The 14,031-nt window shown below is 42.1% G+C and overlaps 1 protein-coding gene across 3 annotated transcripts in view; it reads right to left on the bottom strand.

The window, feature by feature from the left end:
* cpx (synaptic transmission protein complexin) overlaps window positions 1-14,031 on the bottom strand; it is a 176,627-nt gene that overhangs the window by 8,761 nt on the left and 153,835 nt on the right. For all 3 annotated transcript variants that reach the window (XM_076690837.1, XM_034323008.2, XM_034323010.2), the window contains 2 exons: window positions 11,942-12,105; window positions 503-632 (listed from right to left, as the gene is read on the bottom strand). In XM_076690837.1, the coding sequence (XP_076546952.1) occupies window positions 503-632; window positions 11,942-12,105 (294 nt within the window). The remainder of the gene's footprint in view (window positions 1-502; window positions 633-11,941; window positions 12,106-14,031) is intronic.

Raw genomic sequence — 14,031 nt, 5'->3', positions numbered from 1 at the left:
TACTGATCCCATCGAAAAATGCTACAGAACTTTTCGCTTCGATTTTCCGCGATCTATTCAACGATGTAGAGGTCTTCAGGGAATTTTTTATCAGCCTGTATAGCCTCCGTGCTCCCGAAACGCGAGGGTTAAGCCTTCGGGTATTCCTTGGAAGTTAATAGCAGAAATTGGACGACTGTGGCATGCAACGGCACAAGGATCCACCAAGAAAACCGTATATAGAGGGTAGAGCTGTTTGATTTCTAGCCACGGCTCGTTAACCCTTCATCGATCACCCCCCTGCCGTGTCTGAGCACCGTCGCATTAATTCGTCGGACAGCTACTCTCTCAACGTATACCGTGAATTTGCAATTCTCCGTTCCCTTAACCCTGTTTCACGATACCTCTGACCATCCTGCGCCGAGACCAACGAACCGATTCAATTCGAATAATATCGAGTGGCATTAAATTCGAATCTCCTTCGAATTACCTGTTCAACGGAAGAAAATATAGATTTACGTACTTGTAATCTCGTCCTCGTCTTCCGCTTCAGCTTCCGCAGCCAACTCCTCTGGCGTCTTCTTCTTACGCATCAAAGGGTTAGGCTCTTCTTGGGTCATTTCCTGTACCTCTTCTCGCTTCTTTATGTTATACTGCAATCGAACATGGAGAAACGGATTAACAAACAGATGCGAATAAGTTGCAGGACGATAGCGCGATTCCTCTGTGCCAGATTTCAATGGTAATCGTATTATTTTAGCGATTGAAATGGAGCTAGATTAATATCACGTTCCAGTGTTCGCGATCAGCGTAGAAATTACAGGTAGTCGGTTAATGGAAAACTCATTTAATATTCACCGATCGAGTATTTTGATCGATGCGTTTAGTATCAATAATGAAACAGGTCGTTCCACGGGATTAGTATATTACGAGGTAAAGCTGCCTCGCCATTGACTCATTATACTTTGATAGTGCAGTTTACAGTCGCCACTGTTATCACGATAGATTAATTACACGCAAATAGCGGTTCGATCGATACCGTGTACGGTCTGCTAATTTTTCCCTGATTCGATAACAAGGCTGGAACGTTGAAAGTCATTCTAGATAATCAAAGTGGAAAGAAAAGTTTGTCGTGTTTCACGATCGTTGGTAAAGGTAATTTCTGAGAGCAGAATGTTTTCTCGAATGTCCAGTATTCGTGGAGTATCTTTTATCGAGACGGCAAAGCTCGGTGCGGCAAGTTTCCTCGATAGAAGTTCCCGCACCGCTACCTGCAGACGTGTACGTCGACCGTGAGACGCTATTTCCAAAACTTCGCTAACGAGAAACTTGCAACGTGACAAAGTAACCGAAAGCGACAATCTTTCCCTCGAGCTTTAACGTTGATGGGGTTTTAAGGAGGCGTTATCTTCCGATGTCTCGTGCTTAATGACCAAGAAGAACCACGGAAAACGGAAATGCTCGAGAGAATCATCCAAAGGGACGGGGAGATATTAAGGCTACGGGTCGAGTGATTTTTTAGCTATCCAGTTATCGGAAGGGTTCTTCTAACCCTTTGATTTTGATGAATCGTCGCGTTAATGAATTACGGTGACCGAGAAAAAGGATAAGTTTCCGAATGGCCCCGCCAAAATTGAGAACTCAGGTTCGGTATATAACCTAAATTGACTACCGGAAATCGATTAAAATTGGTTTCAGAACTGGATGTCTTACCGTTTTTGAGATATCGTGGTAAGAAATTTTTGTACAATTTTGGGACTACGTATGAGCTATTCGATACTGAGCATGCGCTATTCGATACTGCGCATACACAGAACCTAACCTAATCTAACCTAACCACGATATCTCGAAAACGGTAAGACATCCAGTTCTGAAATCAACTTTAATCGCTTTCTTGCAGTCAATTTAGGTTATATACCGAACCTGAGTTCTAAATTTTGATGGGGCCATTCGGAAACACAGCCGAGAAAAATTCAAGCTCGATCGAATAATCCTCTCGGACGATTATCCCCGTCATTTTCGATTCAACGTTTCCGATCGGCTCGTATCCCTCGGTTAAGACGAAGAAACGTAGTCAGGTGTAATTCTCGTCGCAGCTAGCCAGCAATCGATGCAGTCAGATTAGCGAAGAAACGTTTTCGGGCAATCGGCTTAAAACCCAAACAGTCAATCGCGTCTCTATCTGGTGAAACAAGTCTGCCTGTATTAGCCAGCATCGAGAGACCTTCACCACGCCCGAAGCTTCGTAATCGTATTAGCCCGACAATTTGAATCTCCGTTGGTATCATCGAATCCGTCCGATGATTTGCAGGGTTCGAAACGCGAGATCGCCACGTAACCACCGAACCTACACGTGCCTCGTTGTCCCCTATTTACACTAGATTGTCTAGTCACATCGTGGCTGAACGATGCTCGGACCCCTTGCCGTTGCACACGTTCTCCAAAGCTTTGCCGTTGTTGTTGTTGTTGCTGCTGCTGCTGCTGTTGGTTACATGCAGCCAGTAGTAGCTAGGTAGATGCTTTGTACCCAGGGCACTCTTGTCGCCCAGACAATGAGCCCGATTGCGGTACAAGCCCCAGACACATGATCAGCTGTACGAGTGCGGCTGCCTGCTACCATCGCGGGCATTGTAATCGACTACGCGTGTATTACCGCTATATCTGCAAACGCTATAAATTCTCTGTGTCAGCCAGCTTCGTTTCGCTGTTCTATGTACCTCTGCTTGTCTCTTGCTTTCCCTTTTCCGCCTTTGCCATGTCATATCTCTTTTGTCCCGACCCGGTATCATTCTTTTGTTCCATCAACGGATGAACATTTCCATTCTTCCTTCTCTATTGTAGATGATTGATATAGGGAAATAAGCGGGGGTAAAATTTTGCTTAATTAACCGTTTAATTATATACGCGACGAGAGGAGACGATCGGATAGGCTGATCCTAAAATATTTAAGGATTTAATATCTCAGTTAAGAGGAGTTATTATCTAGTCATGTAAGTTCTTAAGATCTTCCTAGGTTCTCCTAAGACCGAAGGTAAGCGATTACTCACCCTTAGCTAAGGGAAGCCTACCCTGCACTCGAGTGTACAATGCTGAGCATGCTGGTCTTCTTTAGGGAAAAAGCCGGCGCGGAGGAACGAGGCCAAATAAAGGGCTTTACAATTTCCTTTGTAACCGAGGGAAATTAACATATTAGATTTATTAAGACTTTGCTTTCACTGGTGGGTGAGAACGAAGAGCTGTCAAATATACTCGCGCACACACTGAAAAATGATACAATGTGTAGGTGGTACACAAGCTGCATCAGCACGTGCGTCCTAGTCGCGTCGTATCCGCAAGCTACGTCGCACTGCGACATTTTTACCGACGCCCTTTTTTTTTTTCTTTCACCAAGCTTCTTACACGGACAGTTATCTATCTATGCTTTTAAATCAGCTGGTAGAGACGATCGATCCGGCAATGAAGAACAGAAGTCTGTTTGAATTGTCGTTCGATCGTAACGCGTGCACGTAATGATGGTAATTTTGTAAGTGTTACCGGTCCGTTGCGGTTGTTGATATTGTCTGGCTATCTTGTTACAGCATTAGCATTCGTACGGTTTCTGACTCTCAATCAGGTTAATTGCAACGTTGGTTACCAAGCAAACCGAGCTATTTGTTAATTGTTCGTCGCCTGTCCTCAGGAAACGCGGTTGATACGCAACGAGAATTAAAGGTTTTGATTGATAAAAGAAACTTTGAAAATTTCCTTGTTCGTACTCATCGTGTTCACAATTATTTTGATTAGTTACATTGATAAACATTACGGTTTCTTCGTCACGAACGCTCGCCATTCGCGTGACTTAATTCGCGAAAGAATCTAGAGCACAGAGCGAACGTATTCTGTTGGAATTTCGTAACTCGCAAACGAACGTGCACCGTTCAGATTTCAATTTGCGCCGAATCATGATTATTTTTCACGATCAGCGAATATTTTCGTTGCTCAGCTCGATCCTGAGAAAATTGAAATAAAAAAGGAGAGAAGCGGTATCTATTTTTCTTTAATTTTTCCGAGCAAGAGTAATTCATTTTTTATCTCACGCCAGCTGGGAATAATTTCGAATCAACGCGTAGTCTCGCTTACAATATTTGATCAATCAGTTCGATGTAATTAATGAAATTTAATTAAACTTGATATGCCAATTACGCGAATTAATTTTCTAATTGGCCGTGTGCGTTACCGTTCGCGATCGCGGCTGCATTAAAATCTGCAATTTCGCCGGCGCGAATTTATCGTTGCGGACGTTTATTGCATACCGATTGAAAAAGAACTGCTGGATGCTCGTTTTTCGTTTTAATCGCGAAATTATCGGTAGGCAACGTTGTAACGCAATGTGTTGCCGTTAAATCTGCGATACATTCGAACGGCTATCTCTTTTTAATTACGTATCAGTGCAATAACGTTAGGTCGTCGATGTTTTTAACTTTGTGAAATAGAATATATATATATATTTTTCATTTATAGATCAATTTCAGAGATTAGTTTCGCTCATGATTGATATTGAAACGTAATCCATGGAAAAAATTTCAATTTAATCCTTACGATATTCCTTTATTTAATTCATTAATTATATTTTTTGGCATGGAAAAACGGATGATCTTTTTTATCTGATATACCTATATACGTAAGTGTTACGCTTGGGGTGCGTGTAGTACCCTACTACTTTATCCATCGTCATGAAAAATCAATTTTTCAATTTATGCAACGCTTGAACACATTATCTTTATAGGATGATAAATTTCTTCTCCATAATCGTTATTTTACACCTCGCCTTGATAGGATCATTTACATAAACTAGTGATTCGCACACGCGATCGCGTAGAAAAATTAAATATACTTAACGATATTATAACGAGTATTATCTTAAATCAGAATTGACTACGATATTCCCTACTGACACGCAAACAATAATCAAACGATGACAGTCTAATGCAGGGTTTCCCAAACTATGTTCCGCGACAATCTGGAAAATTTTATATTTAAAAATAATTACTAAATAAATAATGTGTTTTAATAACATTTTTTTCTAAATTTTTACTAGTAGAAATTACCCAACCTAAAAAATAAGCTGTGTTCCGTTAAAATTTCCGGGTTTGCGAAGTGTTCCATTGCAGAAAAAGTTTGGGAAACCCTGGTCTAATGAATTCGTAGTTAAGAGTTAACTTACTCTATCGAACGAAGTGCAACTACATATCGATTACATTTTAAACACATTATCGCAATAACCTACATTTTAAAATGTACTACAATAAAAAATAGCTTTAACATCGTTGATACTTTCATAAACACTTTGACGATGGGATCCGGTGAACGTCTTAAAAGGAGTCAGCCTGACTCTATTAGGAAGTCGCCATATTGAATGCAGGGACTCCCTACTAGAGTCAATTTGACCCCAGTTAAGTTCAATCTTCTTTCTTCTTTTTCCTTGTCCACAGACTTCCTCTCCATTTTTTCTCCTTCCTTTTCTTCTCGTCTTTCCTCTGGTACTTGCCTGTCTGCTAGCTGCTTGTTCTGCACCATCATCCGTCTTGTTCTTGGTTCCCTTCCTTCTAACCCGTCTCTCTTCGTCAGCGTCACCTTTGACGGGCAACAGGGTATTCGTGCTAAACACAATATCGATCAGACGCCGGATTTTAATTATCGCGTCGAAACCTAATTAGCTCGACACGTAGCTTCGGTGTCTCGTTCGATCGAAGCCTCCGCTTCGTTCACACTGCTGAACGATATTTAAGCGTCAGCCTACGATCTAACGATGCTACTGATCGATACCTTATCGTTATTACATACATATGATGAACAGTCTAGAGGATTTATAAATAATTTCCCTAAAGTTTACTAGGTTTAATTCACTAGGTAATTTCTAATTTATCAGAAATTTATCGATCGATCGGAACAGCTGGTCATAAAAATAGCAGAAAACGGATGACGAGTATAAGGGAAAAGAAACGCGTCTACCAGGGTGATTTAAAACCAAGTTACCACACCTGACTTTCCGTCAGTTTGATACGCGATCACCCTTCGTTCCCGTTTCTCCCAGTATTTCCATGCCATTTTATTGACACCAGTCAGTCGGTCGAAGAGACTACCAGAGAAGCTTCCCCGGGTCATGAATTTGTGAAATTGGAAAGCTGTCTGTATCTCTTCTCCCTGTTTTACACTTTCCTCCGTTCTGTCTGTCTTTCCCCCCCCCCCCCCCCCCTTCATATTCCCCGATTCGTAGATTTTCGGCCGAGCAAGACAACCGGCTTTAGGATATCGAGAACATTGACGGGGCTACGTGTCGATATCTCGATCTGTATTATTTCTTTTATATCAGCCTTTGAATTTCACAGCGACGTGTCGCGGGGGATGTTGATAAAAAAAAAACAGAATAGGAACAGAGGGTGAGTTCTTTGCTTTATGCGATATGTTAATTTGCTAATGCTTTTAGGGCAGTTACAAAGTAATAAATTATAAAAAATCTAGATAACCTTCGTATAAATTTATAACGGTTTATATTTCTTTCTGTTTATAACTGTTTATAACAGCGCGGGTTTAACCCGATCCTGTTCAATTTAAGATCACCTTTCCCTTATCGCTTTACATTTTTCTATTAACCTCGATTCATGATACTCGTAACTTTATCGCCGATTCACGACAAGGCAGTTATGAAATTCAGTGAAATTTAGGTGGACCCGTTGTAGCTCCATCGCGAATTTATTTACATAGATAATATTGTTCCCCCGCACCTGCTGGAAGTTTATTTATGCAATCCATAATTCACCCCGTTTATTTCGTCGCACCTTCGCTCGACTACCCTTCGAGTCACCCAATCCATTTTTTTTTAACGTTTCGCGCGTGCAAGCTGTCGCCTTTTATCGGCTTTGTCCTATTTTCTATTTTCTTTCTCTTTTTTTTTTTATTCTTTCCTCGCGATTCATCTCGGTCTTAATCGTCGAATTACAATTTTAATATCGTTAATCGAGGATCGCGGGTAACGTCTACGGTATTGGACCACTCGTGAACGTTGCTCGAACGATTCTCCAAAAGGGTACACCGGGCTGTTGATCGTGATTGCATAGCAGTTGCGTGCTCGCGTGATGCAAATGTTAAAGCAGTTTCGCCGATTACGGGCCTATCGAAACGCGAAAAAGCCTCGTATCTCGCTAGTCAGCGATTCAGAATCGTTCTATTCTTGGCGAAACTTTAAACGACGTATCAGCATTGCTCGTGACACGAACCATGCAATTTTTCCCCTCTGATTCGGTGTACTTTGTGGAACGCATACGGTATTAACATAACGATGATTTATTTTCCAATGTCCAGACAATTGTCGGTCTCTTTTCTTCAATTGAAAATAAACGCGGTGCAAAGGAAATTGGGGATATTTGTAATTTGTAATATAATCATAGTTGAAGAGTGACTCGTTCACCGGAACATTGGTTCCAAGCCTCGAACCGGAAGAAACAGCCGGTAGAGAGATTCGATAAAGCACATAATAAAACACAGCGAGGGTAGAACGGGAACGTCGATGGGGATTGGTCACGACAACGTGCAATAATGTCGTTCCTTCGGCAATTTCTCGAGAGGAGCCGAGCAGAAAGGCCACGGCACTGTGGAACAAAGTGCCGGAGATGGCACGGCTACATTTTCTTCTTCGAACGCGTAATCGATCGAGGAAAAATGCCGAGCCTCCGTTTCCTTACGCGATCTATTCCTTCGAAATTTCCTCGTTTCATTAACACGATTTCTGGGTCATCGCTCTTTGGATATTCTATTCGCACTGATCCATATTTCTCGCCAGCCTGGCAGAAGGTATCGATTGTTTACTTGACAGTGACACGACCACTTTTTTCCCCTCCCTTGATAATACTGCCAAAAATCGTGATATACTGCCGGTTATCCGGCACGATAAATCCCGAGGTATCGTATTAGAATTTCTCTTCCATATTCCTATTTCGTACTGTCCGTTTCGCGGGAAATTTATGTCGACCATTCTGTATATCTTCGAAACCTTTGCATTAATCGATTCGAACATTTCTAAAAAATTATTCCCCTTTGAAAAGTTGAATTTACGAAGAAGAAGACAACGGAGGTTGGACGAAAAAGAAACTGTTTTCTTGCGACTGTATTGGTCGGGTGAAAAGTTTTCCTCGACTTTCAACCAAGTTTCACGAGATTTGACGTTTTACTTCTGCCATTGTTATCCGTTTAACGTCGCACCACCTAAAATATTTACGACTAAACTTCCCCGATGATCTTCTTTATCCCTTTTAACTTAATTTTAGACTCTATTTCATTCCTCTTTATCAAATTTAGAGCGTCCAATCCATTTTTGCAAAGCTCGTCAATCGGTATTGATCGAACAGCTAAAAGTGTTTTTACCAATTCCTTTCTGAATAAACAGGCGCGCTTATAAAAAGGCTACGGCGATTGATTGAAAGGTTATTTAAACTTGTATCGATCCACGTCATTGGAAGTATGACGAAACAATGATATTGCTCGCGCTATTTGTACAAATGGAAACAAACCTTGGCTGGGTTTCAATGGAAACGTTAAAACACCAATGGGGAATTTACGTGACTGTCCATGTATTGCTGCTGAGTAGCAGCAGCTAACCATGGACATGCTAATGCAGCGCATTGCTCTGAATGGATTGTTTGTATAATAGCGGTGCAACTTATGAACATCAGCAACTACCTTGAATACAGAAATCGAAACAGTTACGAAACTCCGCTTGCATCATTGTTACAGAACGAATTAAATGGTTTTCTCTGATAATTACGGGGATTCCTACGAAGCTTGGGCTATTGTTTGAAATTTATTTACGGCGGACTTATCGTTTGGCATGGGGAACAAATTTTTAATTAGGAAAATCTATCGGAGAGGTGCATTATATCGGATGCCGTCATCGTTTCGTTGCCACTGGGGTCGCCATTGTTTCATCGAGTCACCGTGACGAACGGATGTTGGGTCGTCGCCAGTGTCTGGAGGATTTTTAATTAATTGCTCGAGTTAATTGAGACAGACAGAAAGAGCGAGCCAAAATGAAACGACCTTTTTCAGTTAGCACGAATGAACCTCGCGTTTCGTACAAAAAGAATTGCATTCGCGTCGAAAATATGTGACCATCGCTCTTGTTCGTTGATTCAATGTACGCCCGGGTAATTTCAAGTTGATATTACATGCTATAGTTTAATAATTATAATGTATCGAACTAATATTATAATAAATTCACTATGGTCCGGTTCAACGAGTTAATTACGTTAATTTACAACGTTTCATTGTTCATTTGGATAATAAAATGGTTAATTGAAAGTTTCTTATATCGAGAATAAAGAAAATGATACAAAGAGAGTTTATGCAATTAGCGAAACGAGTTGTAAAATTAGCAGAAAAATCGGGCGAGCGTAAACGAAACGAGATGCATCGAGGACATTCGCCAGAAAAACCACCATCGACAGAGACAATGAATCCACTGTTCGAAAAGTTTTTCAACGCGACCGATTTACCAGGAAACAAACAGGAGCGAATGAAAGAAAAAAAAAAAAAAAAAATACACAAGCGAGACAGGGAAATTTTAACAAAGAGGAAAAAGATGAAAGAGGACAAACAGATGTCGCGCGTTCGCGGTATCGTGCCATTGTCAATCCTGATGTATTGTCCTGTCAGGACGTAGTCAGCGACACTGACATGACCCAGATGAAATCGAGGGCTCTTTACAGAATAATCGTGAAAAACACGTCCGGCTGTGTATTGTACGTATTAAACGAATAACTCTCGAATCGGCCGCGACGTCGCGTCGTGCTCGTTTGTCGAGGGCTTGTAAAATTACCCGGGTATAAACGCGTTTTCGAAGATAGCTCAACAATTTGAAAACGACCGATTCAATAGCCAATTGTTCCTGAACGATCGAAACTTCGCAGGACCAGTGTTCCTCGTTGGCTGAATTATAAAATAATCTCCACCGAGCGAAGTTTCAAGCGTTAAACTCTTTCCGACGTAACGTTCGATATTCCATGGCAATTGAAACGTCAATTAACAGCGATAATTATTCACATTTTTATGGTTGAAATCAGGTTTCACGAGAATCGTGGGTATACGTGACAATTTTTCACGAATCGATCGAAGTGTCAAAGCGTTCAATTCGAAGAGGCTAACGAAGGGTCAGAAGAGAGCTTTTTGGCTGGATGCCATACGGAAATTGGAATCAACTTTCCTGAAAATTTACCGCAAACTAGAGATTACGAAAATTGAAACCGCATTGCATCGGGAGGAAGTAGAGCATCGTTCCGTTCCTGAAATATCACTCCCTCGTTAAATGGAACCGAAACCCCATCTGGATATCTCGTTACCGAGCTTCGGTTCCCATTGATTTCTAACTCTCCAGCAACGAAAATTTTAATTCCATCGGGAAATTTCCAAGTTTCCCTATAAATAACGTAGATCGAATTTTATCAAAGTTATACGAGAAGGAATGAAAAAAGTACCAACCACTCTAATATTCCCTCGAGAATCGCTCGCTTTCAATTAACGAGGTTCATTAGACGGAGATGTCGAAAATCTTTCAAGAAGAATTTCCTTCGACCGGAAAATCCAAGATACCTATAATAACACCGGCGATCCTCTTGAGAATGAAGATGTATTCCTAAGCTGAAGCTTTCCTCGAGTAATCGCATCGGTAGCATTGTGATTTAAAGAAAATCCGATTATGAGACTTGACTAATGATCATCAGGAACAGATTTCGTTACGTGTCTTTTAGAAAATTCCTCAAGATCGGCTCCCGTGGAGGAATATCTCGTAGCGGATAATTAAAAATAACCGGACATTCTTTTTCGATCGAACGTAATTAATAGCTTTAACGTCGAGCCAGATTTAATTACACTCCACATTCCTTTATGCTGGAAATAAACCGTGTTCGCCGCAAATTATTTCATTTACGTTTGAATATCGAGTTAAATAATTTCACGTAATCAAAGGTGGAAGAAGGCGAGTGTAACGAAAGGGTCGAGCAGGTGCTTTGTGTCCCTCGTGTTTGGATAGGGCGGAGCATCGCTTCGACAGCAATTTGCCCGAGCATTTTCCCAAAAATAAACGCATTAAATCGCGAAGCGGTTTTGAAAATAACGACACGCGTCACGGCCAAACGGTCAAATGAAGGCTATTTTTCGCGCTCGTAACCAGTAAAACGTGCCTCCATTATCGCTCATTGTTCCCCGATCGAGAGTGCGGGCCAGGTGACCGGTTGTGCAGGTAGTTTGGAAAGTTTGCTGAATCCCGGCGTGAAAATAATCACGCGTCGAGAAGAGATTATTCGTTAGTGTCATTATCGGGGGAGGACGATTACGAGACCGCGGACAACCAGGGGAACAATGGTTCTCGTTGATCAAACGGTTACGTATCATCGAGCCGGTAGTCGGACTAATTAGCCTGATTGCACCCGACAAAATAGCGGCGACTAGCTATATTCCGAACGATGGAAGCTTCGTTATATAATTGCACTATTTCCTATTGACGCTACGAGTTAGCAGAGACATCGGGGCAACGTCGGGTTATCGTTAAATAGTCACGATTTGCTTTGTCCACGAATTATTAGATCGGTTGGAAAGCTCGAGCAAATTATTGCTTCCCACCCGTTTTCCATTTGATTTTTCCAAGCTGACAGATATCAAAGGCGGGTAACGAGCGATTATTAGCCTGCCACACAATCGCAATTGATGCGGTCTGATTGGACACGTGGACGGGTTGATTGATTGTTGAGAAGATTATTTATCCTCGATAGAGTGTGTTTTATTCCGATTCGCTGGTTGATTCTACCGTGTACTTAAAATCAATTGAATTAAACCCGTCGCTTTGAACGAAGAACGACGCATCTTCCAGTTCATTATTAACGTCATTATTCCAGAAGTTAATTTTCCATTGAAGGTATTTACTAAAGGGTCTTACCTTGTCCCTGATTTCTTGTCGCATCTTCTCTCGCTCCTCTTCCATTTTACGGTGCTTCTCCTTCCTTCGTTCCTCGGCCTCCCTGATCGCTTCTTGCCTTTCCCTCTCGGCTTCCTCTTCCTTCTCCTTGTCATCTTCGTCTCCGCCTTCGCCACCTACGGCTCCTGGAAAATAAAAGAAAATTTATCGTTAAAATTTTCAAAGTCATAGAAAAACTTGATGCACACGGTGCCGGTACTATGACGAAATTTTGAATGGTTCCTCGTGTTTCGTTCTAATTGCAAGTTAGTCCGCTCCTGTTTCATTCCGGTCGTACTCGTCATGCAGAAACTTCCGGCAGGTATAATAGAACACGATAAACTAACGGTTTACCCTTGGAAGCAAACATTGTAAATCAGCCTGATAGCCAGGATGCTATTCCCTTGTAGTTTGCACGGTATTGCAGAGGTACCGTCAAGTTTCTAGGGAAAATTATTTAGTCATAGAGAAGTCTGGATCGATTCTCGTGACAGATAGGAAAGTTTCTTCGCAACTAACGCGCATCTAGCTCCCTGTAGATACACAAAGTGTACCGAGGATCAGCTGCTATTATACAAGCTACTCTGTAACATCATCCAAAGTTGTTCTTTCCTCGATTGATCCTAATAATAAAAGCTATCAAACGTTCTATGTACAGGATATCGTTGAAATTCGCTTCTATAGGGAGAGAAAAAGGCGTTCTCCGTCCTGGGATTGTCCGCCAGACGATCCCTGCCCCAGACGCCTATAGGCTCTGGGTTCCAAATTTGTGACCCGTTCGGGGGTGCACTCTATACAATCTTTCAGATACGAAAAATCCTTTACTCGAAATTCGTTGGGCGCCAGCCACCTTCGCGTGGCGATTTGAAAAAGGGGAAAATCGGGATTCTTCTACACAAGACGGGGACTCGCGGCTCGACCTCGGTCTGCCCGCTTTTTGGAACTCATGCCGGGGGACCACCAGCGAGAACGGACTCAATCCCGCCGCCATCTGGCGGTCGCCGACCCGAACTAAGGGCGTCCAGGGAGACTTACCGCCTTCCACTAAACGCCTACACTTCTCATTGAAAAATTAATTCCTTATCAGTTTGAACAACTGGAAGGAATATTCGTTCGATCTATCGAGTAGATAGTAATACGTTAAGAGTCTGACGTATCGATCCGAGTAAAAGATATTAGAGCAAGAAACGAAGAGGATATCTTGTCGAGTGTCTCCTTGAATTTCGGACTTGATTCCAAATTAATTCGATTCCAGTCCCTCTTGGAACAGCAATTCCACCTCCATAGACGTTTATGATTGAATTCACCTTCGATAACCGAAGTAGAGGGGTGAAAAGTAAAAAACCTCGAAGGGAATCGGTCGCTTTTCATTCGGCTAAGCCATGGATGGAAATTCCAGCAGCTTTGGTCCGGTCTTAACGAAGTTTTATTAGTTTACCGAAAGATTAAGCGGACTCGCGAACGGTTTCTCGCCGTATTACTCGCCCAGCCAGGAGAATCCTGGTCGGTCCTTTCCTTCCGTAAAGAAAAATCGTGTTTACAACGGAAACACATCCGCCCTATGTTCGCTTTCTCCCCCGTAACGCGATACCCTCTGCCGGGATGTAAAAATAAGAAGGTTTGTTTGCGAATCCGTTAGCCGGATACTTTGAACTTGCCCGGCTTCGACCCGGAGCCGGATGCTGGAGAATTAATGGTAAACAGTAGGGGAAGGGAAGGAGTAGGGAAGGGAGAATTTGTCTTTTGTAATGCTCTTTTCTCCCGTGCAAATATTCGCGACGAGTGTTTGCGATCGTGCAGAAAGAAAGGAAGAAGGAGAGCCGAGACGAAGACGAACGACCGTCTCGCGTTAGTAATCCGTGTGCACGCGAATTCTTAACACTTTGCCCTGAAACGACGTCTCTGGCACGTCATGCGTTTGTCGCGAGCAAAGTATACAATGACGTGTCAGAAACGTCGCGCGATTTGAAGAGATACTTAACGAGATTTAGCTTGTGCAAGGCTTGCTCCGTTTATAGAGATTACAATGTGCAAATGGTAATTGCGTCGCGATAATAATTAACAATTTGGTT

The sequence above is a fragment of the Osmia lignaria genome, chromosome 11 (genome assembly GCF_051020975.1).
Source record: "Osmia lignaria lignaria isolate PbOS001 chromosome 11, iyOsmLign1, whole genome shotgun sequence".
Taxonomy (NCBI): domain Eukaryota; kingdom Metazoa; phylum Arthropoda; class Insecta; order Hymenoptera; family Megachilidae; genus Osmia; species Osmia lignaria.
Note: the sequence above shows the minus strand (reverse complement) of the source record. Positions and strands in the feature narration are given on the sequence as shown.